The sequence below is a fragment of the Asterias amurensis genome, chromosome 1 (genome assembly GCF_032118995.1).
Source record: "Asterias amurensis chromosome 1, ASM3211899v1".
NCBI lineage: Eukaryota > Metazoa > Echinodermata > Asteroidea > Forcipulatida > Asteriidae > Asterias > Asterias amurensis.
The window spans coordinates 27,963,435-27,989,226 of record NC_092648.1 but is presented as its reverse complement, the minus strand read 5'-3'; the positions used below and the strand labels follow the sequence as shown (position 1 = coordinate 27,989,226).

General features: G+C 38.9%; 1 protein-coding gene across 2 annotated transcripts in view; it reads right to left on the bottom strand.

Annotated features, from left to right (window-relative positions):
- The window catches only part of LOC139935386 (uncharacterized), a 65,432-nt gene that overhangs the window by 21,123 nt on the left and 18,517 nt on the right, over positions 1 to 25,792 (bottom strand). For both annotated transcript variants that reach the window (XM_071929951.1, XM_071929960.1), the window contains exons 3-29: positions 24,143 to 24,282; positions 22,281 to 22,460; positions 21,487 to 21,675; positions 20,625 to 20,873; positions 19,421 to 19,612; positions 18,327 to 18,527; positions 17,552 to 17,746; positions 17,004 to 17,204; positions 16,292 to 16,510; positions 15,760 to 15,860; positions 15,367 to 15,535; positions 14,575 to 14,805; positions 14,080 to 14,271; positions 13,240 to 13,434; positions 12,987 to 13,122; positions 12,088 to 12,206; positions 10,843 to 11,034; positions 10,147 to 10,341; positions 9,316 to 9,516; positions 8,690 to 8,932; positions 7,876 to 8,073; positions 6,896 to 7,111; positions 6,530 to 6,781; positions 3,558 to 3,643; positions 2,215 to 2,371; positions 1,440 to 1,628; positions 365 to 1,111 (exon numbers count right to left, since the gene is read on the bottom strand). In XM_071929951.1, the coding sequence (XP_071786052.1) occupies positions 365 to 1,111; positions 1,440 to 1,628; positions 2,215 to 2,371; positions 3,558 to 3,643; positions 6,530 to 6,781; positions 6,896 to 7,111; positions 7,876 to 8,073; positions 8,690 to 8,932; positions 9,316 to 9,516; positions 10,147 to 10,341; positions 10,843 to 11,034; positions 12,088 to 12,206; positions 12,987 to 13,122; positions 13,240 to 13,434; positions 14,080 to 14,271; positions 14,575 to 14,805; positions 15,367 to 15,535; positions 15,760 to 15,860; positions 16,292 to 16,510; positions 17,004 to 17,204; positions 17,552 to 17,746; positions 18,327 to 18,527; positions 19,421 to 19,612; positions 20,625 to 20,873; positions 21,487 to 21,675; positions 22,281 to 22,460; positions 24,143 to 24,282 (5,585 nt within the window). The remainder of the gene's footprint in view (positions 1 to 364; positions 1,112 to 1,439; positions 1,629 to 2,214; positions 2,372 to 3,557; positions 3,644 to 6,529; positions 6,782 to 6,895; positions 7,112 to 7,875; positions 8,074 to 8,689; positions 8,933 to 9,315; positions 9,517 to 10,146; positions 10,342 to 10,842; positions 11,035 to 12,087; positions 12,207 to 12,986; positions 13,123 to 13,239; positions 13,435 to 14,079; positions 14,272 to 14,574; positions 14,806 to 15,366; positions 15,536 to 15,759; positions 15,861 to 16,291; positions 16,511 to 17,003; positions 17,205 to 17,551; positions 17,747 to 18,326; positions 18,528 to 19,420; positions 19,613 to 20,624; positions 20,874 to 21,486; positions 21,676 to 22,280; positions 22,461 to 24,142; positions 24,283 to 25,792) is intronic.

Here is a 25,792-nt window from a genome sequence, read left to right as displayed (position 1 = left end):
AAATTTTTGCCATTATAAAAACAGGTTTATCAACCAAATTTCCACATGAGTTTCAGGATGAGCAAACAACAGCTGAATACCCAGGAAAAAGCAATGCTACAAATTGGTTGGTAATCCTGTTTTTATCAAGGAAAAAAATGTCATGCTAAGCAAACTTTTGTGCTTAGAAGCTCTATAAAATTGGGCCCTGCTCACAACAATGGTATAGATAAACAAAAATTATTTATGGCAGAGTCTTTCTCAAAGACTAAAATGACAACACAACACACATTAACAGTCTAGTGGGGGCAATTAGAAGCTTCAAATTGACATTGCCAAATTAAGGGTCAAACTAAGTTGCTAACAAATAAATAAATAGACATACCACAATCTAAACTATATGTTGACACATGTCCCAATGGGCAGGATGGGCTTGGTTCATAATCGACATAAACATCTGATGGTTGGGGATCTACATCAAGGCCCTGAACATCCGGATAAAGGTTCCCTTGATCACATTCCTCCAGTACATAGTCTGATAGCTCAAAGAGAGTATCATACCCATACCATTTCTCATCCTCAAACACATCACTTTCGATCATTGGATCAGTGGGTAGGAGATATATCATATCAAATGATATCGTCAGTTCAAAGCCCATCGCGACATCCCTTTGATGGCGAGTTTGACTTCTTTTGCGATTCAGGAGTTTGGTGGGATGTTTACGACGATACCTCTTGGAGTTATCTCTTGGGTCTGATGGAAGTCTACCCTCTTTTTTCATATCACTGAGCCACTTCTGTGCATGTTCCATGAGCTCCATGTCAGAGTCAATCCCGAGATTGCTGTCATTCTTAGGTTGAAACATCTGTTGGATGCCACTAAGGACACTTTTAGATGAATCTCTCCATCTGGAGACATCACGACGACCTCTTGATGTGGGTCCGCAAGTCACCTGCACATTGTCCACATTGCATTGGTCAGCATTGTTGGTGCAGATGTCGCTGAACAACGACCCGTTGAGAAGCTGGATGAATTGTACTTTGATCTGATATTGTGTTGCTGGATTAGAACAGTCTCCGCTGAAATACTGTAGCTCAGATAACATGTGTAACCCATCTGGGCGTCTTCGTCCTGTTTTATGCATTGAGAAAAGATGGTTTGTCAGAGGTATTTTTTTACCTATGATCACACATTAGTTTTAAGCAATTGACAACAGTATTTCCCATGAAATCACAGCCTTCAAACAGATATTGGTAAATTTAAAGCACAGATAAGAATATTGTTTGTAAATGTACAAACAAAGAATCCTGTCAATGTAAGTTATACAACATGCTGCCTAGACTGCCAGTCTAAATAGCAACTTTGCACGTCAGTTTTGGGGTGTGCCATACAAGTATAACCATAATACAGTGCCATTGAAAACATTAACATTTGACTGGCACTCTTTGTTAATACTCACTGTTACAATCAGGAAACCGCTGCAGAGGTCTCCATAGGCCGGACAAGCCACAGACGAAGAAAGTCGTCCCCACATCCATTGATACATCGTAGTTCTCATGGCAGAACATTGAACAGAAGTGACCATACGCCCACTCATCACAAGCTTTAGCTCCGTTCCTTGGATCATTAAGCTCTGGACATGAAATGGCTATAAGTGTAAAAGGATTGAGAAAAAAATTAACAATCTGATAACTTTTACTCGTTTTCATGATCAGTCCTCAGTTCAACACACACAGAAACCATAAACTTCACGTTGTTCTATTCACTGTGCAAGTCTTGCGCGTATGTTCCCCCAAACAAAATGGATTTTTACATGGGCAAGATTTGGTTTTGACAATTATTGTAGTTTAAGGTGGTGAATAACCATGCAATTATAAATTGCTGTTGGGAACCAATACTAAGTGATAACAAATGTGAAAGTAAAATCATTTGACCAGTCTAACAAAGAAAACCCGAGAGTTAAACTTGATCTCACTTTCCAGTTACTTGCAACATATTTTAATTTTAATTTTTAAAAGAATGTGTGCCCATCTTAAATTACGCAACTTTGTAAACCAATGATTATCCCAACATGATTCAATTGCCAGGCACTGGGAAAAAAATATTTAGAGTAAAATACAACAAATTAAAATAAATAAATCATTGTCTATGGTTAATTCTATGTGTAATAATTATGAATTAGAATTTCTGCTTGCAATATCAACAGAAAACAACTTTCAAAAACAAACCCTTACGTGTGATTGTCACAGTAAACTGGCATATGCTGGTCTTTCCATTATCCAAATTGGTTGCAGTGCATTGAATGTTAGTACTACCCCATGGAAATGAAGCTCCGCTTGTGTGAGAGCACGATGTTTCCAATTCATCTCCAGTCAGCTCTGCAAATTCAGGCTGCAAAAAAATTAAAAAATTAGGAACCACAACTTATTCAAACAACATACAAGCAAATAGTCTGCCACGTTTTTTAAAGAAGTTAAAACTTGCCTGTAAACATGAAGTTTTGTTCCTTTCTATTTTTTCAATTCAATTCAACTCGCATTTATTTCCACAAAGGATGTTCACAATATTACAGAACTACATTGTAATGCATACACACCATGTATAAACAAAAGACAGAAAAAGAATAAACTAGTGGGAAACATAAATCTACTAATTTGATATAGATTTAAATTATTGAAAACAAAATGTGTGGCTCTTTTTGTGTCCATATTTTGGGCACACTGGCTGATTTATTGTCTTGTATTGTCCTGTTTTATCTTAACTGCTGACTCTGGAAGAAGCAGTTATATATTCTCAGTGGTTCAACTGATGTTCATCAGACGACTGACAATTATATACTGTTAAAGTAGCAGAGCTACAAACAATTGTATCTTGCAACTGGAAAAATTGTGTACAACAACTGGAGAGATATTTAGAATTACAATCGACATAACAGGGGAAAAGTTTCGAAAATCAGGGAAACTTTCCATTTTTTTTGTCAGAACTTATTTATAGGAGCTTCAGGGAGAATCAGGGAAAGTTGGCAGCTCTGTAGAAGCCAAAACAATAAGCATGCTTCAAAGTTTGTCTAGTGCTCAGTACTTAGTATTGACTTAAAGACACTGAACGCTATTGGTAATTGTCAAAGACCAGTCTTCCTACTTGGTGTATCTCAACATAAGCATGAAACAATAAGCCTGTAAAAATTTGAGCTCAATTGGTTGTCGAAGTTGCGAGATAATAATGAAAGAAAAAACACCCTTGTCACACGAAGTTGTGTGCTTTCAGATGCTTGATTTCGAGACCTCAAATTCTAATTCTGAGGTCTTGAAATCAAATTCATGGAAAATTAGTTCTTTCTCAAAAACTACATTACTTCAGAGGGAGCTTTTTCTCAGTGGTTTATTTTATCAACAGCTCCCAACTACCTGTTACCAAGTAAGGTTTTATGCTATCTATTATTTTGAGTAATAACCAACAGTGTCCACTGTCTTAAAACCTTCCTATCACAAGCGCTTAGATTCAAAACTAGCCATCTTTGTCTGTTAATGAATGGGGGAGTAAACTCTGATACGTCTGCAGACTCCTTAATTCTTACCACTGGCCACCTGACGATAGTTTCTGTTTTATTGGTGATGATATGTTGATCATCCGGACATGATACGATGACTGGTGACAGGTTATCTAAGTGGAGAGAAATTAATGAAACTATAAAAAAGAATCTTAAACTCCTGAAAGAAGCCACACATTTGTATCTGTGTAAAACTTTTAGTGATTTTTTGGGTTGAACAAAGAATTGACTAGAGTGGGATTCGAACCAACGACCTCCGGATTAACGTGCCGGCGCTCTACCAACTGAGCTATCTAGCCCTATATTGGCGGTGTCCCTATTTTGTCAATATCTTTGTTCGAGGGTGCCAGTCAGAAGCCATACAACCGTTAACTGCCGTGTAGCCAGGGATCACACCCAAATTACAATACAACCTGGGAAGCGGCAGCCAGGGGATCACCTTTAGCGGATGCAACTTTTTGTTTAAGATATCAATATAAACCACAAGGGAAACTGACTGGGTAAATTTACCCAGTCAGTTTCCCTTGTGGTTTATATTAAAACTTTTAGTATCACGACTTTGTAACAATGGTTGCACATTTCAACCAGGCAAGAGGCACACTGAAAACAAATTGTGCCCTAACGGTCGGTACATGTTTAAAAAAAATAATATTTTTCCTAGAAACAAGACCTAGATCTAGAAGATCATTTTCTTGTTTGGTATTGACCCATCAGACAAATCTTGAATGCGCCATACTGGTGGGCAATTTCACTGTGCGTTTTTATATATATATACCTCTATGCAGTGCGTTATGCAGTTGAAGTGCACATTTTAGGCGACACGGCGTTAAAGACATTGGACACTATTGATAATTGTCAAAGACCAGTCTTCTCACTTAGTGTATCTCAACATATGCATGAAATAACAAACCTGTGAAAATTTGAGCTCAATTGGTCGTCAAAGTTGCGAGATAATAATGAAAGAAAAAACACCCTTGTCACACAAAGTTGTGTGCGTTTAGATGGTTGATTTCGAGACCTCAAGTTCTAAACTTGAGGTCTCGAAATCAAATTCGTGGAAAATCACTTCTTTCTCGAAAACTACGTCACTTCAGAGGGAGCCGTTTCTCACAATGTTTTATAATATCAACCTCTCCCCATTACTCGTTGCCAAGTGAGGTTTTATGCTGATAATTATTTTGAGTAATTACCAATAGTTTCCACTGCCTTTAATACATGTAATCCTAACTGCCCACCAACATGGTGATCAGGCGTGGCATCAGTCATTGCGTATGACGGCCGACGCGCGTGGAAGGGGTCAATATAAGGACCTTTGACCAAAAAGTCTTTTAATCTGTAATTACGTCTTTATGAAGCCTGGGATTGTAACTCATTTATTTTCCCTCAAAAAGAAAACATAGAAAACAACATTTTTCAAAAGCGACACATGAACTGCTTCCAAAACATTTTCCATGCCTCACTACGCTGTATTATTGTTCAAAATATTTTTTAAAGGATTTGGGTACTTTTTGTAAAACAAAACACAATGCCCACAGATTTACATTAAACTTATACCGTTTGAAGATAATGACAGTAGAAAGCGTACCTTAAAATATTAGTTGCTTAGGCGCTGTAGTTTTTGAGAAATGAGTAAAACTATGTCATGAACATACGTTTTTACACGCTAAACTCATTTTTGTCTCATGATCACCGAGACAAAAATTATTTTCATGACATTGTTTTACTCATTTCTCAAAAACTACAGCACCTCAGCAAGTAATATTTTCAGGGAAGCTTTCTACTATCATTATCTTCAAACTGTGTAAGTTAAATGTAAATCTGTGGACATTGTGTTTTTTGTCCTACAAAATGTACATACCCTTTAAGCTTCCTGAGTTGTAATTTTCCTTTGAAATAGTGTTGTCAAAATAAAAAATTACTTGACAAAGGATGTACCACAAAGGTTCTCATAATAAGCATTGATATTTTCTTTTAGAAAATGTGAGTTATGAGTGAATCAAACAACCTTAGCCGTAAAGCATGGCCGATAATCTGCCATGGTATGCTGACCCTCAGGAGGCACATTGAGCCAAAAACATAATAAAAGATGGTGTTATTCTGTCCATTCTTGTTTGCCACATTTGTATAAAGAAAAATTCAAAAGGAGAAAAAGGTCTGGAATCTGGGGTTACACAATGACTCCCTTGAAAAGGGGAGATGATGAGCATGAATACCAGCACCGATCTGTTCCTATTTGTACAAAGAAAACAAAGTGTAGCCCGGTAAGTACATTGTGTACAGCCTACACAATGGAATGTATCGCGTAGATATTTCTGCCAGCGGTCCGACTGACTGCAAAAAAATAGGGGACACTCCAAAGTTTTTCCCGAGCGTTAAAAAATATTTCCTGTATGCCAGTTCAGAAAACTTTGATGTAAAGTAGTTAAAGGAACAGGTTGCCTTGGATCGGTCGAGTTGGTCTTTGAAAATCGTTCTGTAACCGTTTTTTGTAAAATGTATGGTTAGAAAGATATTGTAAAAGTAGAATACAATGATCTACACAAATATACCTCAAAATTGCATGGTTTTCTTTTTACCCTGTCGACTAACACGGTCGGCCATTTATGGGAGTCAAAATTTTGACTCCCATAAATGGCCGACCGTGATAGTTCGCGACGTAAAAGGAAAACCGTGCAGTTTCGAGTGATACTTGTGTGGATCATTATATTCTACTTTTAAAACATCTTTCTAACCATATTCATTTCATAACAAACAGTTTCAAACGCTTTTAATAGACCAACTCGTCCGATCCAAGGCAACGTGTTCCTTTAAAGCTATCCTGTCGCAGATTTTCACAAAAATGTTACAATGCCCAAAGGGATATAAGGAAGAGCAATAGTAGATTGATAGAGTATTTTTCTCAGAGGGAACACAGCTGTTGCAAGGGCACAATGGCACTCACCATCACGGTTACCATGTAATTCCAAGTTTACGGTAAAAAATATCAAAAACAAACTTACCCATGATATTAGCACTGAAAGAACACACAATACTGTTCCCGGCGCCATCACTGAAATTGTAAGACACCACCGTGTCCCGGGTGAAATTGTACGGTGAGTCGATGTCATCGGGTGTCTTGATAACTGTAAGTTGATCACCGGAGTTGTCAGTTGCCATGGGAACATCAAAGGAGAGGAGAACCCCAAGGGTCTGGCCAGACATTGATCCAACTAAGGAGCCAGGGCAGACTTTGAGTATTGGTGGAACGGTATCTAAAATTCACAACATGAAAATACAATTTTTATAAATTGATGAAATTTTTTCCTCCGAGGTTGACTGATGAGATGGCTCTATTTAGAGAGAAATTGTTCATCTATTTAACTGACCTTGGCATGTCACAGAGAGCATGTACAGATTTTGATTCCATGTACCATCAGCGAGGCACGTCACCATTCCATGTGAGGCTGTCAGCTCAAATCCATTACGACAGAAGAAACTGCAGGTAGTACCATAATAAGGTTGTTCTGGACCTCGGCAAATTGAAGGATAAACACCTCCATGGCTTGGGATGAGACCTGCTGGTAAGGGGTCACATCTAGCCACTGCAAATAAGAAATTAAATAATTGCTATTTCACTACACACCAAGAACCAATAAGAGAATGAGTAGTAGTTGACAATGAAATGTTTAGTTTTAGATGTTGGAAGAAAACTGAAAATGAGAAAAACTGAAAGTTTGCTTAAAAAGCTGCAGTTGTTTTTCAGGAAAGAATAAGGTTAAGTCATCAATTCAGATTCTAAGTTAAGATTCCCCCTAGTAGAGACAAAGATTGAACAAGTTGGGATTTGAATATTACAACCAATAGCTCAACTGATGTCCATCACTTTATGAGGGAAAAAATCTCCCATTTTTCCACAACAAAGGAAAATAAGGCAAGTTAAACTTCTTTAAAAAGGATCTATTTGTATTTGTAATAAGGGTATAAAGAGTACGTGACGAGTTCTTAAGTGGTCGTTTAAAACCGGGAGGGTCCTCGCCGTGCAATAAAGACCGATCCAAGGGGAGGTCCTTTATCGCCTGGCCACGACCCTGCAAGGTTTTTAACTGCCCTTTAAGACCAAGTCAGGTTATCGGGCTAAATTTTGCAAAGGGTCAAAATTGCATTGATGCTCACCGGTTGTGCGTATATGTGCATGCTAATAGTTTGAGTAAGCGTGCACCCCTTTGTTTGAACACTTCTCACCGTGTTTATATCGCATGTTTAAACATGGCCATGTGATGCCCTCTCCACCAATCAGAATTGATAAACCGGTATTTATGAATGAACAGCAACACTACACTTCTGTAGAGTAGCCTAATTGACTTACATTTACATGATGGTCTTGGACCGTCCCTGGTCCAAGACAAAAGACTAGTGGTAGCATTCCTGGAGCATTTTGCTGTTTCCGAACCTCGCAGGGTGTAGCCATTCAGACAGCCCACCTGGCAGGTAGTTCCAAGTTGATCCTCACATGTTCCAATAAAATGCCCGAAGAACGGTGGGTTGAGTGGTCTACATCTGGCAACTATTTTATATTTTAAATACAAAATATACTTAAATAAAAATAAATAAAGCTTACTTTATCAAATGCTTATTTCTGGCAGAGGTTTCTTTGATAAGCAGAAGTATTGATTTCTTGTCTTGTTCAGTTACAATTGTTTATCTTTGTAAGAATGATATTCAATCATACATTTAGGCATATTACACTATTTAGCATTGGTATAGATCCTATTGAATTACCCCTTGTTTTGCTACGAAAATCGCCATCTTGTAGGGCAAACCGTATGCCCGTCCAAACGCATACATCAATGAAGCACGCAGCATTCCCGATTTGATTTCTACGGCACATGCTTGCACACATGCACGCACACGCGCACAGATGCCATGTTGTAAGTCACATATTTGAACAGTGACGTCATACTCAATACGGTCTATCGTGTTAGATTCAGAAATGATTCCAGTGAATCCCAATATTATGGAGCTGCTTACCATTCAGGCAAACTGGTGATTAAAGGAACAGAGACCTCTGCGTTTACCTAAGCTCTTTTCCCTTAATAGAAAGGTGCAAACAAACTTCACATTGCAAAACTCTATTGCTTTGGCTGTTAGCAGATGACGTTGGGATGGTACAATGTACATACCTCTGACACTGACTTCAAAGTTACATGAAGCTTGATTCCCTGCTGTATCTGTAGCAACACAGTTGATAATATTATCCCCAACCGGTAGCTGTGCTGGTTGAGCTGGATTGCAGGTTATAGTTGGCGATTCACCAGAATTATCTGTAGCTTCTACTGTCCATGTAACATTTACTTGTAGTGAGGTGTCCGTTGGGTATGCCACAAAGTCAAGTGGACAAGTTGTGAAATGTGGGCTTTCATAATCTAAACATTTAAAATAAATCAGCAAACAGTAAGTTATTTGTGGAATTTCTCTTGAATTCCGAAAAACCTACTGCACGGTAGTAGAATATAAACATGATAAAAAGAGCATAATCTACATAGCAAGTAGCTGCACACATGGTGTTAACACGTACCAAATATTTATTGGTAACTCACCATGCAAAGCCTCAAATCCCAAATAGTTTGTGGTTATAGTTTGGCAAAATCAAAATCGTTTGATCAACAACAACACTTCCCAGGGTGTCTAGGAACAACCAAGGGCCAAATGACATTTAGAATAATTATCCAAGGAATAGGGAATGATCTGCTAAAGTTTAGACAAACATTTCCATGTGTAGATTTCTAGAGATTAAATCTAATCTTACCAACACAGCTGAATGCAGTGCTATCATGAGACCAATCTCCGCTACCAAGGCATCGGATGAAGGTATAGGAAGGAGGGTCTACTCTATACCCAGATTGAGAACAGCGAAGGTAACAGATGTCATTGTAATCTGGAGAGATGAGGCATTCAGCTGGAGATATCTCCAAGCCCTCAGTAACAACTAAAGCTGGACAACTTCTCTCTGTAAAACAGTGTTGTTTGAATTGTTTCAAGAGAATTAGTTTCGGGATAGAATGATATCAATTAGAATTGTACACACACATTGACAATATGGATACAGTACTACACTCAATAATGAAATGGTATAACAGTGTTAAAGACACTGGACACTATTGGTAATTGACAAAAACCAGTCTTCTCACTTGGTGTATCTCAACATATGCATAAAATAACAAACCTGTGAAAATTTGAGCTCAATCGGTCATCGAAGCTGCGAGATAATAATGAAAGAAAAACCACCCTTGTCACACAGAGTTATGTGCTTTCAGATGCTTGATTTCCAGACCTCAAGTTCTAAATCTGAGGTCGCAAAATCAAATTCAAGGAAAATTACTTCTTTCTCGAAAACTACTCCACTTCAGAGGGAGTTAGTTCTCACAATGTTTTATACTACCAACCGCTCCCCATTAGTTGTTACGAAGTAAGGTTTTATGCTAATAATTCTTTTGAGTAATTACCAATAGTGTCCACTGCCTTTAAACTGCTATTGAAGGATTTCACAAACGTTACGAAATTGGTTTTACTAAACATCATTTTAGTGTGAAATTCATGTGGGGCTGCTTAGAAATAGGGTTAACAACTGCACACACACCTTCACAGGTAAAGTCCACCACATCCCATGTACCATTGGCAAGGCAGGTAGATTGCGGGTTACCAACACCTCCATAGCCATAAGGACAGTACCAATGGCAGGTGGTACCCAGCAGTTCAGTTGCAGGTGGGTAATGAAGGCAGCCTGAACGAAGCACTTGACCAGGCCGGTCAGCCAAGGCAGGACAAGATATTGCTGTGAACAGTATACAAATATTAATATCATTTTATTATGGGAATGGTATAAGTTACATGTACAACTCATAGAGAAATGGAATGGTTTGTGATGAGCTACACAATGTATATAGACAAGGGTAAAACAACTCTCATGAAAAATGACCAAAGACATCAATGAAACTGTTAATTATTGCAGTGATCTTGTACTGCCTATAATATGTATATAGCACCATGGACAAAATTCACAAAGTTAAATACATTACTCACAATTGTCATCAATGATTATCAAAATCGATGACAAAACTTTGGTTGATTTCTCATTCATTTCTAGAAGTGTGTTCAAAACACACCACTGTTAAGTAACGAGTGGCTCTTATCAACTCTTACTAACTTTTTAGTCAATTACTTTCACATTACTAATACAGCTGTCAACAAAATTCAGGGTAACTAAAAAAAACATGGAAATACAACAATCTGAACTCTGATTGAACCACGGACAAACCACAGGCCTTTTACTTACGTGAGCATGTAGGGTTTTGCTCTGTCCACTCCACTAGAGGAGCTTCACCGTTCTTTTCACATTTCCTGCTTTCAGGGCCTGTCAGTTGGTACCCCGTGTTGCAAGTGAAGCTACAGGTAGATCCATAGATGTTACTTGGGCACTGGACAAGGGAACCACTGGCTGGTGCTTGTAGGGGCTGGCAGCGTAGAACTGTCAAAGTACATCAAGAGTTACAAGGAATGCCAACAAATGCACACACACTTCAGGTCTTTCAACAATGTAGTTGATATTCTTGATATGTTTTATGTAATGATAAAAGTCGCTTTAACATGGAAACTCATGAAGGTCTGTGCTCTTCAAGAACCAGTTGGTAGTGAAGCTACAAGACTCTTCAAGAACCAATCGGTAGTTATAGAGTCGTCTTACTAGTATTGTACTTTTCAAGAACCAATTGGTAGTTGTAGAGTCGTCTTGAATACTAGTATTGTACTTTTCAAGAACCAATTGGTAGTTGTAGAGTCGTCTTGAATACTAGTATTGTACTTTTCAAGAACCAATTGGTAGTTATACAGTAGTCTTGAATACTGGTATTGTACTTTTCAAGAACCAGTTGGTAGTTATAGAGGCATCTTGAATACTTGTATTGTACTTTTCAAGAACCATTTGGTAGTTATAGAGTCGTCTTGTATACTTGTATTGTAGGTGAAGCTACAAGACTTTTCAAGAACCAATAGGTACTTATAGAATTGTCTTGAATACTAGTATTGTACTTTTCAAGAACCAATTGGTAGTCATAGAGTTGTCTTGAATACTAGTATTGTACTTTTCATATACAAGCTTTTACATTATCTTCAAGTACGCGCTAAACCTCCAATCAGATTGGCAGAATGGAGTGGTGATAAAAACTTATATTGCACGGCTAATATCACTACCATGCGTCTTGTGTGTTCTATGTCACGCAGCAAGTTTGCTTGAAGATAAATACGTTATCACATGCGCGCTCAGGGAAATACGGAAAATATATATATTTTCCGTATTCCACTTGCGCTTGTGTGATAACTTATATTATCAGTAACTCTTGAAAAAATGATCTTCCTATCAGTGCAGTATCCCCCCATGTTACCTTGTTTTTCCATGGTGGCCATTTTATTTGTTTCAAATTAATTTGAGATATGTTTTTTAAGCCAACTGTAATAATGTGGGTAAATGAATCTAGAGAAATATGAGACATGTATTTCTGTCTAGATTATAATGTATTCTTACCCCGCACAGTGATGTAGACATCACAGCGTCTGCTATTTGAAGCTTGGTCTGTGGCAATGTAAGTCAAACGTGTCGTGCCTTCAGTAAATGATGACCCAGATCCCTGGGAAATATCCAAGCTGGAGACAAAACAAACCAACATGATCACAGTCAAAACAAATCAATACGATCTCAGTCAAAACAAATCAACATGATCTCAGCCAAATTAAATCAATACAATCTCAGTCAAAACAAATCAATATGATCTCAGACAAAACAAATCAATACGATCTCAGTCAAAACAAATCAATACAATCTCAGACAAAACAAAACAAATTAACACGATCTCAGTCAAAACGAATCAATACGATCTCAGACTAAACAAATCAACATGATCTCAGACAAAACAAATCAACATGATCTCAGACAAAACAAATCAACTCAGTCAAAACAAACCAACATGATCTCGGTCAAAACAAATCAACATGATCTCAGACAAACTATTCCAAAGGTCAATACAACATTTACAAAAGTGAACATTGTTCACATAGGCAAAAAGAATGTTTAAACCTTGGTAACAGCAGAGTTTTGACAGCGTAGGGGTGAAAACAGTAACTATGTGAAGGTGACATTAGGTGGCAGAAGACTAACCAAACATACGCATGCTCAGATTTAAGCAAACAACGGAATTTACCAGGTATATCTGATGCTGCCTAGCATCCCAATGTTCAAAACTAAAAACTATTTTTTACATGTGATCAATATCTAATTTATGTAAAATATTTGATGATGCAGTGATTTGGAGACTAAAATTTACAACACTGTAAAAGGACACAGTCAGTTGGGAAGGGTTGGGGGGTCTGGAATGTTAAGTCATGGCCAAGTGATCCAAATTATGTTCACTTTGTTCTAACACATACCTGGCAACATTTACATTCCCAGAGTTATCAGTTGCTACCGGTGTTTGAAAGATGACAACAGCTTGCCGCATTCCTGGTGGAGCAGTCTTCTCAATATACACTGGGCAACTCTCAGTAAACACCGGTGATTGATGATCTGTTACATACAAAGTTAGGGATAATATTAACAACCTCAAACAATCATAGTTCCTGATCAGCATTCTATAAGTAATCATTCATAATAAACATTATCCCATCCTAGTGAATAGTTTACCTGTGCATGAGACGACCCTTGAATCGCTCCAAACACCCTGAGCAGTACACGTCTTACTGTAAGGACCATTCAAAGAGTAGCCCTCATCACATGTGAATGTACATCTTGTGTTGTAAGGAAGTTCAGACTCCGTGGAGCAACTACTCGGTTGGACTGTGCCCTGATCAAGGCTCAACAGCCCGGTGCAAACCACAGCTGTCAATAAAAGAAACACTTGTTTACTTTGTTGATTTCACTAACAGTTCAAATTTGCAGGCACTTGGTACGTTTCATTGCATACCTTACTAATTCTACACAACCTGCAAAATGCTGAGTGTAGTTGTATTTACACATCTGTTTTGAGTCAATTTGAAACAAATGCTGTTTCAACTGAGAAGTTCTAGCTCATTCCTGTTGAATGTTCCAGTTTTTGCAAAAAAGGCATACTTTATGTCCACAGTTGATATATATAGAGGGCAGTAGACAAAGACAACAGTTGAGTTCACTATTTTTCATATTCTTTTGCTATGTTCTAAAGCAAACCTGCCAAGACTTAACATTAAGGAAATTGAATAGTGTATTGCTATATGTATACAGGTAATTGGTGGCTTGTGGCTTTTCACCAACAATGTAAGAATGTTTTCCATTACAGGCCCTGATTCATAGAGTGGTGGCTGATGAGTGGCCTAGCTGAAGTGGGATTTAAGTTTTGGTGTTGTCAAAGCTTGGGTTTGGCAGTTTGTTTTCAACTAATACACCATTATTGCTTTGTCTTTCAAGCGGGGCATTTATAATAGGTCTAGTGTAGTATGTTGTATGTTGCACCTAAAAGAACAAAATCACTGCCATAACTGTTCTCACCTTCACAGAGTAGGTCAGAGCCAGTCCACGATCCATCAGCAAGGCAACTTCTCCTTCGACTGCTCAAATATGTCTGGCTGCTATGAAAACCAGGATTACATACAAATGTACAAGTAGACTGGTAATCCACCTCCTGCCCGATACATCCCGACACATAGCCATTCGAAATGACTGGTACTCTGCATGTGTTTGCTGATGATTTTGGAAATAACGACAAGAGTTCAGGTTAGACCAATACATTTGGATTGAGATTGTTTACCGATTAACATCACTATGGGAATCTCAGTTTATACCTCTAGGAGGAAGACATCTATTAAGATATCTGCTCAACCAAAACTAAATGAAAGAAACTTTCACAATCAAAATACATGGTATTTTGGCTGAATTATGCTAAGCAAGATTTGTGCTTGATCAGTTTATGAAATTGGTGCGTTTGTTATGAATTCTAAACAAGATTTTGTGTACACACTCAAGTTAACTGAAATGGAAACTTACGTATGCAATCTACAGACGGGCCGTCCCAGTAGCCAATGGTCGATGATGATACGATCTTACTGCAAACACTGGATACTACTTGGTTCTGACTGACTGAGGTCACTGTGTAGCCTTCTTCACAACTAATGTTACACACTGAGCCATACACTACAGAGCTGTCACAATTACCCTGGCCTGAAGCAAGGCTAGTCACACTGTGCTGGGGGGCAGGCAACGGTCGACATCTTGTGACTAAATGAACAAGAAAAGGAAGTAACAGTGAAGGTGAGGGAAAACCAACATCCGTTTCCTTAAACATGTTGCTCATGTAGAAACAATTGCGCACATCTCCAGAAAACTGATCAATTTGCCTACACAAAAGAAAGCGTTATACAATTGAAAATAAAGAAAATACTTGTAGTTAAATTAAACCCAATGTTTTTCAATTCAATTAAATTCAATTACACATCTATAGGTCTATGTGAATAAGCATTGAACCATTAAATCAGTTACACCATGTAATTTCCTTTTGTTCAACCCAAACAGTGCTATGTGTGACACCATGCATTTTTTAGCTGTAAATTACTTTTTTGTTTGAAAAAAAAAACGCACATTAAACAATAACTACAGTAGAGAGCATAAAGTCATGTTAAAGTCATGTGTTGTGCTGCACCCAATTAAAATGTGTTTGGGCCAATTTCATTAGCTCTGCCATTACACTGTCCCAAGGGTGCATTGTACAACTCTGACAAACCAATCTTCATTATACATTTTCAATTTCCTTCCAAAAAGAATATGATATTATTTCCTCACCTCTCACATCAAGATAAATGTCACATGTTGCTGAATTGCCGCTGCTGTCTGTGGCTCTATAGATCAGGCGATAAGTCCCTTCTGTAAATACTGTGCTCTTATTGGCTGGTACAGATGCTCCATTTATACTCTCAAGCGTTGCTACAGTGTCACCACTGGCTTCCAAAACCTGTGTAGTTAGACACGTACAAATTTGAACTAAACAAGCAGACTGTAACTTTATGGAAAATACCAGTACAAATTCAGCATTTGCAGGACTACAACGAGAAGGGTAGCATTGCAATAAACTGAAATTACGCTTAAAAAAGTATAAAACATGAGTTACTCCTTCATCTTTGTCTCTCTACAGTTTCCTCTCATACATGAAATCCCAAATAAAGCTGATAATCATACCTGTATGGGTTCCCAGTTGTAGTGTACTTCAGCAAAGTTAGTTCCCCGTTCAGCGAAAACAGTGATGTCAGGCGGGCATATCAAAGTGGGTGGAGTTATATCTGTCAACCGAACAACACAATTGAAAAAAGAGAAATATAGGAAGTAAAACTTTCTAGGAAAGCTCAATGATGGTTTGCTCAGAAATCACAGCAAAAAACCTTGAAATGCTCACTAGACAGTTATTGATGAGGATTACAAAATCCTTTCTGCATCTGACAAGTGACCTATAGGCTTAGGTAGAAAAAAATACAGCGAAACTGAACTGTTGAAAACACCTCAGCTTTTGTCAACTCTAGCAAATTGTTAACGCTAAATACACAAATAATTACAATCGAAATTCAGGGAAAATTTATTCCCAATTAGAAAGGAAATATACTTTTACAAAATAAAATAGGAAACACACAACGAAGATAATGACACTGGTCTACAAAGAAAGAACCAAATGAATATCAATTCAAATCTGTAGAAACAGATTTCATCACTTTCTTACCGTGACATTGTATTGGCATTCCATCCCATTGACCAGACAACAGACAGGAACGACTCCCTGAGCCACTGCCCATGTATCCCAGATCACATGGTGTAACACACACAGTGCCATAACTCAGTGGTTGGTCTATCTCTGTAACCTCTACCCCATAAAGTGTGCAGGTGACGGCCATATATCCCGCTGTGATGTCTGGTACAGGTAATGGATCACACTTTACCTCTAGAGTTGGGAAGAGGTAACACATCTATTAACTTTTGTTTAATAAGTTTTTAAATACCATTTAAAGTTTGGTGGCATTCATCTCAAGCGACCGTTTCCTATAAACTGTGCCAGTAATTATTTTAATTTCATCTTATTTTTATTTTTGTTTTCTGAAATTAAAAAGCACAGTTTTTGTTTGTTTCACACAAAGGTCACAAAAATGTGAAGAAAAGCAACTTCATTGGGTAGCGTGTTTCACACAAAAGTCCAAAAATTTAAAGTTGTTTAGGCTGCTTTAAGCGGAAGCACAATTTGGAAGAATTCTTTGCACGTTTTTTCAAAAACTTGAAATTCACATCTATATGCACAGAATTTTGCCTTTTGATCATGGATACCACAAACAGTGACTGTTAAATTTATAAGTTATTTACGTAGGTTGTTTTTCAATGTAGGCCTGATTTAAAAACATGCTATGCAATTCATTTACATAGTGTTGTTATTATAAACCAACCTTCACATGTGATGGTGTTGCCATTCCATTCACCCACACCATTTCCATCATCAGTGCATGTTACATAAGTGGGTTGTGTCGGCATGAAGCCAACATTACAGATCAGTGTACACGTAGTGCCGTACGTCTCCTCGGAGTGGGGGCAGCCATTTTTAATGCCATTTCCTGGTGGAGGTAACGCGCTGTTGTCACAAGTTACAGCTGCAAAAATATGAGAGAAAACTGATGTCTTTTGACAATGGACCAGAAAGGGAGCATTCTAAACACATGATTTATTTTCACATCAACATGAGAAAAAGGGTATGCTAGCTGCTTTCTTTGTAAAGCCCACTGCTTTGTACACCATCACCCATGGTTCAAGTCTTCTGTCCACAACACATTGGACGTCAGGCTTTGAGACCTTCGACCAGGACGGCTTCACTTGGAAACTTAACCTTATCAAGACAGTTTTAAACCAATCACTGCATGCAACAACCGATATGTCCCGCTAGCTAACACCATACCCAAAGACCTTTTAAAAGATCAAAGTATTAAACTTCACTGCTTACCTTCACAATAGGGGAACAATGAATCCCACTCGCCATCCAGTCCACATGTGACCTCTGATGACCCTACCAGTACATGGCCCGGCTCGCAAGCATAACGACAGGTAGAACCAGCAGGGACTTGATTGGTGGCTGGACACTCATCTCGGTTGGTGATCAGACCGTAGTTGGAGATATAGGCACGAGGGCAAGTTTGCACTGGGTTAAAAACAAAATGGTTTTGTTAATCTCCGCACAAACTCGATGGTCTTGTTGGTAAGATACTAGAATTAAAAAGCACACGTTTTACGTGGGTTCAAATCCCACCCGAGTAATGTGCCTTGTGACTTTTTTTTCACAGAGCTTGGGAAAGTATTGAGTATACAATGCCAACACACATCAATGTTATATGGGTGAAAGTCTTTTTTTGTCACATATTGCTCATTAATTTTTAGCCATGAACTTTGCTCATCAAAGGCTTAGTGAGTTTTCTTTCCGTCAACAAACTAATGAACCATGTTTTCATACTTCTTTTTAAAAGTGAGCTAGTCTGTATCCAGATCCATAGATTTCTCTCTAAGAAATTGCTGACAATGCTCGTTTTTTATTGATAAACAAAAAGGATTGTGTGCCCCTGCTACCAAAGTACAAAAGGCTCTCGTGCACTTTGAATGTGCACTGACTTGATATTTTGCCTCAACATTTACCACATTATTTTCTTTCGTACGAATTACCCTGTTGTTTCTTGAAGCCAAACACTATGTCTGTTAGTTTATCTGCATGAAATGTTTGTTCTTACCTTCACATCTAGCATCATCACCGTCCCAGTATCCTTCAGACGCTCCAGACAATGCAAGACACCGAAAAAATCCACTTCCTGTGAGTCCATACCCATCGTCACATTCAATCTCACACAATGATCCATATTCAGTAGGGCACTGTGGGGAGTCACCAGAAACTCTACCATTCACTGGTGGGTTGAGTGCCGGGCAGTTAATGACTGAAATTGTAAATTTAATTTTAGCATTTTTAACAACTGTTGATTCGGGACAAACATAATATATATAAATAAAAAACATTCTAACTTTGACCCATAGTAACTGATTCATAAGCTACTTATGATTTGGGCAATACATCAAGGAAGCTAGGCATATAATACAAACTCAATAGAAAGGAAATTGACTGGTCCTACAAAAAAAATCTCATTCCCAACTTGTTGTTATTCAGTAATACAATGTTAACATGTTAAAGTCAAAATAAACATGGCATGTACTTGAAACTGGGGTCAGTGCATCACGACTAAGCAGCTGTTTAAGCACTAGACTTAAGGTTTGGTGACGCCACAAGAGGGCACGCTCTTCTGATAGACCGCTAATGGGAGTCCACTGTGTGATAGCGGTTGTCAGGGTAATAGTGATTTGTGGTTGATAGCGCCTTCTCTTAACGACTCACTATAGGCAAAGGAAATTATAACAGCAGGGAGTAGATTTCTAGATTACAACAGGAGCGCCTTTGAATCAAGACTACAGTGATGCTTGAGATAAACATTCTTTAATATGAAGATGGTTCACAAATGCGTTGAGCGACAGGGGACTTACTGCAAAATCTTATAGACCTTATGCACATGGTGTCATATCAGTAGGGCGCCCTCACCTAGAGGTCAAAATGAGGCTGGAGATTGGCCAAACCTATGCGCTGCACTTACAAATCTGTGCAATTTGATTGTTGCGTCATCGTTTTACATCTAAGATGGCGGCTGAACGATGTCAATGCATAAGGTCTATTGTCCTACAACAGAGAGAGAGCTTAAAAAAACCCAGAATTTTAAACATTCCAGCTGCTACTATGTAACCATAAGCATGGCCAGCACACAAGCCATGGACAGCCATTTACCTTCACAAGCTGGTTGTGGTGCACTCCAAACACCATTAGCGGTATCCCCTTGTCGTAAGCATTCATTGGTGTTACTTCCATCCAACACAAAGCCTGATGAGCATTCAAACTGACAAACAGAGCCAAAGTTGAACTGTGATGTGCACATCATCCACTGGCCAGGGAGGAAGGATCGGGCTGAACACTGAATAACTGGCAAAGAAAACATGTGTAAACCTATTGCCCACAAACATGCTGAGCGTGGCACAGTCGCCGCGTATGATGTGCGTGCAAGGGGTCAATACCAGGCTTTTTCAGGCCTAGTGTAGATCCCATCTACATCTACATGATACAAAACTTGGTAATAGATATTCTAACTAATCACTGGCCATGGCCATGCTTTACTGGCATTAAGGATACAATGGGCACACAAGTTGAAAACATTTACATTATTTGGGTTTTTTTCTGGTAATGAAACCAAAGATACCTCATACATGTAAAACAACTTAAAGGGAAGGTACACGTTTGGTAATTACTCAAAACAAATATTAACTTCAAAAAAATGACTTGGTAACGAGCATTGGAGAGCTGTTGAACGTATAAAACCTTGTGGGAAACAGCTCCCTCTGAAGTAACATACATTTTGAGAAAGAGGTAATTTCTCACTAAAATAATAAAAGACTTCTAGCCAGAAGTCTTTTATTCCTATCTGAAAGCACACAAATTCGTCCAACAATCAAGGTTTTTTTTTCTTTCATCATTTTCTCGCAACTTCGATGACCAATTGAGCTCAAGTTTTCACAGGCTTGTTATTTTATGCTTATGTCCGGATACACCAAGTGAGAAGAATGGTCTTTGACAATTACCAAACGTGTACAGTGCCTTTAATCACTGTAGCTACCAAGCCTGAGGAAACCTGCAAAATGGGTGTTTGCTATGTGAACCATGACCAGCGGGGTAACCCCTACTCTTCTATTCTATAATAAGTGTTCTAGGTTATCTTACAAGCACTACTAATCCTAATCCTAATCCTACAGACAAGTCAACTGTTGGTAAAGTATCTCGCTCAAAGCAACAAGAGCCATGACCTGGACTCGAACCAACACTCTGCTGATCAGAAACACCAGAGTTTGAGTCCAGTGTTCTTAACCACTCGGCAACGGCACACCACAGTTATTTTATCCCATGGTTTGATTTCCCTGACACTGTTAAACTATAAACTAACCTTGCACAACAACGCTGAATGAACACCTAGTGGTTTTCCCACTGGAATCACTGACTTCATATTTGATGACATGTAAACCTGTGCTGAAAGCAGTTCCAGGAGGAAGGCCTTCTATTCTCTCTGCGGTAAGTACCTCGTTCGAGTTGTCTGTCACAGTCGGAAGGTCCCAAGTGACTGTTGTTGTGGTTTGACCAGACCCTGCATAAGCTGAGATAGTACCTGGGCAGTTCATGACTGGACGCTGCGTGTCTGTAAAGAAAATGTTACTTACTTATACAGGTTAGGGATCAGTTGTAAAACTGAAACATTACGTGCTATGTCATTGGTGGCCTTTTTCATAACAGCATCTAGGTTTGAGTCTTATTCAAACTATGCGTGGGTTTTTTATCATGACATTCATATGTGCCTCTCTCAAGCAGACTTGTGTGGCCCGCATAATTACAATGCATTGGTTTGCATGGTTGGCTTGTGCGTAAAGCTTGTGCGTAAAGTGCTCGCCTCTCACCAAGGTGACCCCGTTTTGATTCCCGGCCAGGGTCATATGTGAGTTGAGTGGTACGTTGGTTCTCTGCTGTGCCATAAGGGTTTTCGAAACCATCCCGTTTTCCTCCCTCGGGAAAAATCAAACACTTTCGATCTTTGGCTGTGGTCCGTGGTCATAATGGGTTGTTGGGCTGGCAGCCACAGGCGCCCTTGCATGCCTGCTTCTCGAAAACATTGTAGCCGCGTCCTTCGCAATTCAGCTCTTAGCTAAAGTAAGGATGATTACCCCCCAAAAAAATTATTAATTATTAAAATTATTATAACACTTCTAAATTGTACAGATTTTTAATCTGCAAAATTATTTGACAGATTTTCTCACCAACACACACTGGATTCGCTGTACCCGTCCACTCCCTATTCGCTTTACATGTTCTTAAGCCAGTTGAACTAGACGGTAGGCTGTAACCAGGTTGACAGGCAAAGAAACAAATGCTGTTATAATTGTGGCCATCTGTGCAGGTAGTGGATGTATCTGGCAGGCTGGGGTAAGGGTCAGGGCACTGGATTGCTGTTAAGAACAAAATGAAAAGAGACATTACATAACATGTTTGTCTATGTCATGAGGAATCAGATAGACCGGATGCAAGTCTTGCGCAAAATCAAACATTTTTGTAACCACTTTAGTCCGACAGACTGTTTTCATGCATAAGACTTGCGTATATACAGCATATTTTTTTTGGACAATTGTCTTTCCAACTCTTTCTTCTCAAATAGTTAACCTATAGTTGTATACAAAATATAATTCATATCAAAATGTTGTTTCCTTTTACCTCAAGTGTCTAATTTTTCTTAAACCTCCACACACTCTTTTGACATCAACATTTTTATTGAAAATCTTCTTCACACAAAGTCATTATGTTTCTCTGTCATGAACAATGTTAAGTGAGTGAGTAATTGACTCACAGTAGAGCTGAAGAGACTCAGCAGAGCAAAAGAGCGACTCAAGAGAGAGCTGTCTAAATGTACATGTAGATGCATGCCATGAGCTTTAGGCCCCATTCGAATTGGCTACAGTTACAGCTTTTGCTATGAGGGTGTTGATGATGCATTGTGCCATGGTGACCTTGCTGTAGCCATAGCCTGAGCCACCGATTCGGCCATTGCCTTACTTACGTGTACACGACGGTTTGGTCCCTGACCACATCCTATTACTTTGACATGTGCGCCTGTTCTGTCCTCCTGTAATGGAGTATCCATTGGTGCAGCTAATTGTACACGTCGATCCATACAAGTCTTGATGGGAACAGGAGACATAACCCATGGACACTGCTGGATGGAGCTCACATGTTAATTCTTGAAACAAACAAAACATTAAATAATTAAGAGTAAAAGTTAGAACACAGAGTAAAAGTTAGAAGACAATAAAAGCATACTGATCGAAACGTTGAGCTGTAAACCACCGGTCCTTCTCAGACCAAACTATTTTAAAAATACGCAAAAGATCACCTGAATACAAAAAGGCTTTTTTAAAAGAGGCAGAAATTGGTGGTGAGGTCATAAAATGTTTCAAAAATAATTTCCATTTTAAGTGCAGAAAAGAATTAACAGCATACGCACTGCATGCTGCAGAAAACAGAACATTTTTAATTGATAGTTGGATAGTTCCATTGTTTCACATATAATACAGTAAACTTACTTAAATTTATAATGATAACTTACACAACACACAGTAATACACTACAGACAGCTGACAGAAATTGCAGAAATATTTGGTAACTAAATATCGTAGCGTCATTATCGACCCTCATATGTTTTCAAACCCAAACTTGGATTCCCGTTTACCGCGAGACTGTGCAAACTCCGCCGGTGACAGAAGCTCTGTTGTTTACTTACAGTCTGTATTTTCGTCAGGCATAATCATGCTGAGACAAAAAGTTTCCTGTCGCAGGTTATGCTCAAACATTTATAAAATGATTGACTTTTGGTATAAATCACTAGTGCATTATTATGGCTAAAATTAAATTAGTCAAAGAAACATCATCCAACCTCGAAAGTTCAAAACAAAATTATTATCTGATAGATTGAGTTTCATTCTGCTTTAGTCACTAGATAGATCACATGATGTGGTTGCTATTTTGGATTCTATGGCATGCCAAAATGGGGAAAATATTAAAATATTTTAAGTGAAAATGGAAAAAAAAACAAATTTTGATAAACGTAATAAATATTATGTCTACATTAAAGAGAAAATATCATAGATTGGTTTCTTATCTCCTGAAACCAAACATTACTGGTCTGAAATGGGGGAAAACAGATAAATGCTAGTGTTTGTGCTTCAAGGGGGTGGGGTGTTTTACTGTTAAGCCTTGTGATATCCGGAGTCTAACCTAAAATAGCCATGCCTTAGGACAAAAGTGGAATTAAATTTGTTTAGTAGTAATTAAATAATATTTGTGATTTATTTTGCATGGCATACTCGCTTCTGAATATTCAATAAAATACCAACCAATGAAAGGTGTGTAAAACATATGACGTTGCTCCAATGTCCAGTATGCATTAGCACTGTTAATGGCGGACTATCTCTCGCAACATAAAACCAAAACTTTAAAAATTTCAACACATTATGAAGTGCAAGTGTCATTGTTAAAAGGTTGGATAGATGATCTAACAACAAAAAAACATTTAGTTTTTGATTGTGAACAATTTTCCTGTTGTTATCCTACTGAAAACACATGACACCAGGATACTTAATTAAGTATCCAGGTGTCATAAACACATGGCACCAGGATACTTAATTAAGTATCCTGGTGTCATAAACACATGGCACCAGGATACTTAATTAAGTATCCTGGTGTCATGTGTTTTCAGTAGAATAACAACAATTGAGTCTGGGCCGGTAAAATCCCCACACTGTTACCGCAAAAAAAGTAAATTGTTTATTCCGCGGTGTGTGGATGGGACCTGTGGATAAATGAAACTCGGCTATACGTGTACGTCGTCGTCGTCCCCACACCATGCATTTCGTACGTACTTACCTGTCACTGTGATCTTGAACGAACACAAATTTCCGTTTTTGTTATTGTTTCCATCGGTAGCACTATATTTTATGAAGTACGGAGAGTTATAGGCACTAAACCTATAGCCAGAATTCGGATTGTTGTCCTCCCTTCCAATACTGAAGAATGAGAAGAAAGAAAGACAGTAAAGTAAAAATCACAGCAGCAGAGCAGACGACTATATAAGACTTCAACTCTCCTCATCAGTCAGTGTGTCAAGGTTCATTAATGGCCGGTCAAATGGACCGTTTCCGGCTTTCCACTAAGCTCCGCCCACCGCGCACGTGAGCATGCAAGACACGTGTACGAGCACTCCCAATTTACATTCTGCATGATTCTGCCGCGCGTGCCAAAATTACGCGCACGCATGACCGAGTTTGTCCGACCCATAGAGCTATTATATATTATACAAATATTGACTGCTTCGAGTGCTATGGTTAAAACTATGACTCCCGAGGTGATCCCCGGAGCGTTCTATTTTCCCGAGGCGAAGCCGAGGGAAAATAGAACGCTCCGGGGATCACCGAGGGAGTCATAGTTTTTAACCATTGCACGAGTAAAAGCAGTCAATAATCATTTGTTTTATAACACCCCAAACATTTCTAAATACTGTACTATTATTATTAAGTTACAGACCTGAATGCTACAATCCACGGACGACGCGAATACAGATTGCAAACACTTTTACTTACTGTGTTGCATGTGTCGTGCAATCCGAAATGGTTACAGACTATTAATTTATCATCCTCGTACACGCAACGGACGTCTGGGTACTGCACGCCGTGTGCTAGTCTGTCGGACTAGCGCACGGCGCCGTGTGCTAGTCTTCGGACTAGCGCATGGCAAACCGACGGCCGTCGTGTAGCAAAACTAAGACATGTCATGTGACGCGCTCTAAACCAATGAGCAGGCAGAATACTTGCAAGGGGTGTAATAAATCTTTATAACACCCCTTGCAAGTATTCTGCCTGCTCAATGAGCAGGCAGAATACTTGCAAGGGGTGTTATAAATCTTTATAACACCCCTTGCAAGTATTCTGCCTGCTCATTGGTTTAGAGCGCGTCACATGACATGTCTTAGTTTTGCTAGACGACGGCCGTGTGATAGTGCGTCGGTTTGCCATGCGCTAGTCCGAAGACTAGCACACGGCGCCGTGCGCTAGTCCGACAGACTAGCACACGGCGTGCAGTACCCAGACGTCCGTTGCGTGTACGAGGATGATAAATTAATAGTCTGTAACCATTTCGGATTGCACGACACTACATGCAACACAGTAAGTAAAAGTGTTTGCAATCTGTATTCGCGTCGTCCGTGGATTGTAGCATTCAGGTCTGTAACTTAATAATAATAGTACAGTATTTAGAAATGTTTGAGGTGTTATAAAAAAAATATTGACTGCTTTTACTCGTGCAATAGTTAAAAACTATGACTCCCTCAGTGATCACCTCGGGAGTCATAGTTTTAACCATAGCACTCGAAGCAGTCAATATTTGTATAATAACACACCTCTTGCTTGTTCTGTTTTCTGGTTGGCTGAAACACGGTCACGTGGGATGAACTAATATAGGCTAGTGAACGCGCGCGCGTGTTTTGCGGGAATAGTACCAGAGCGGGCACTAGTCTTTGCA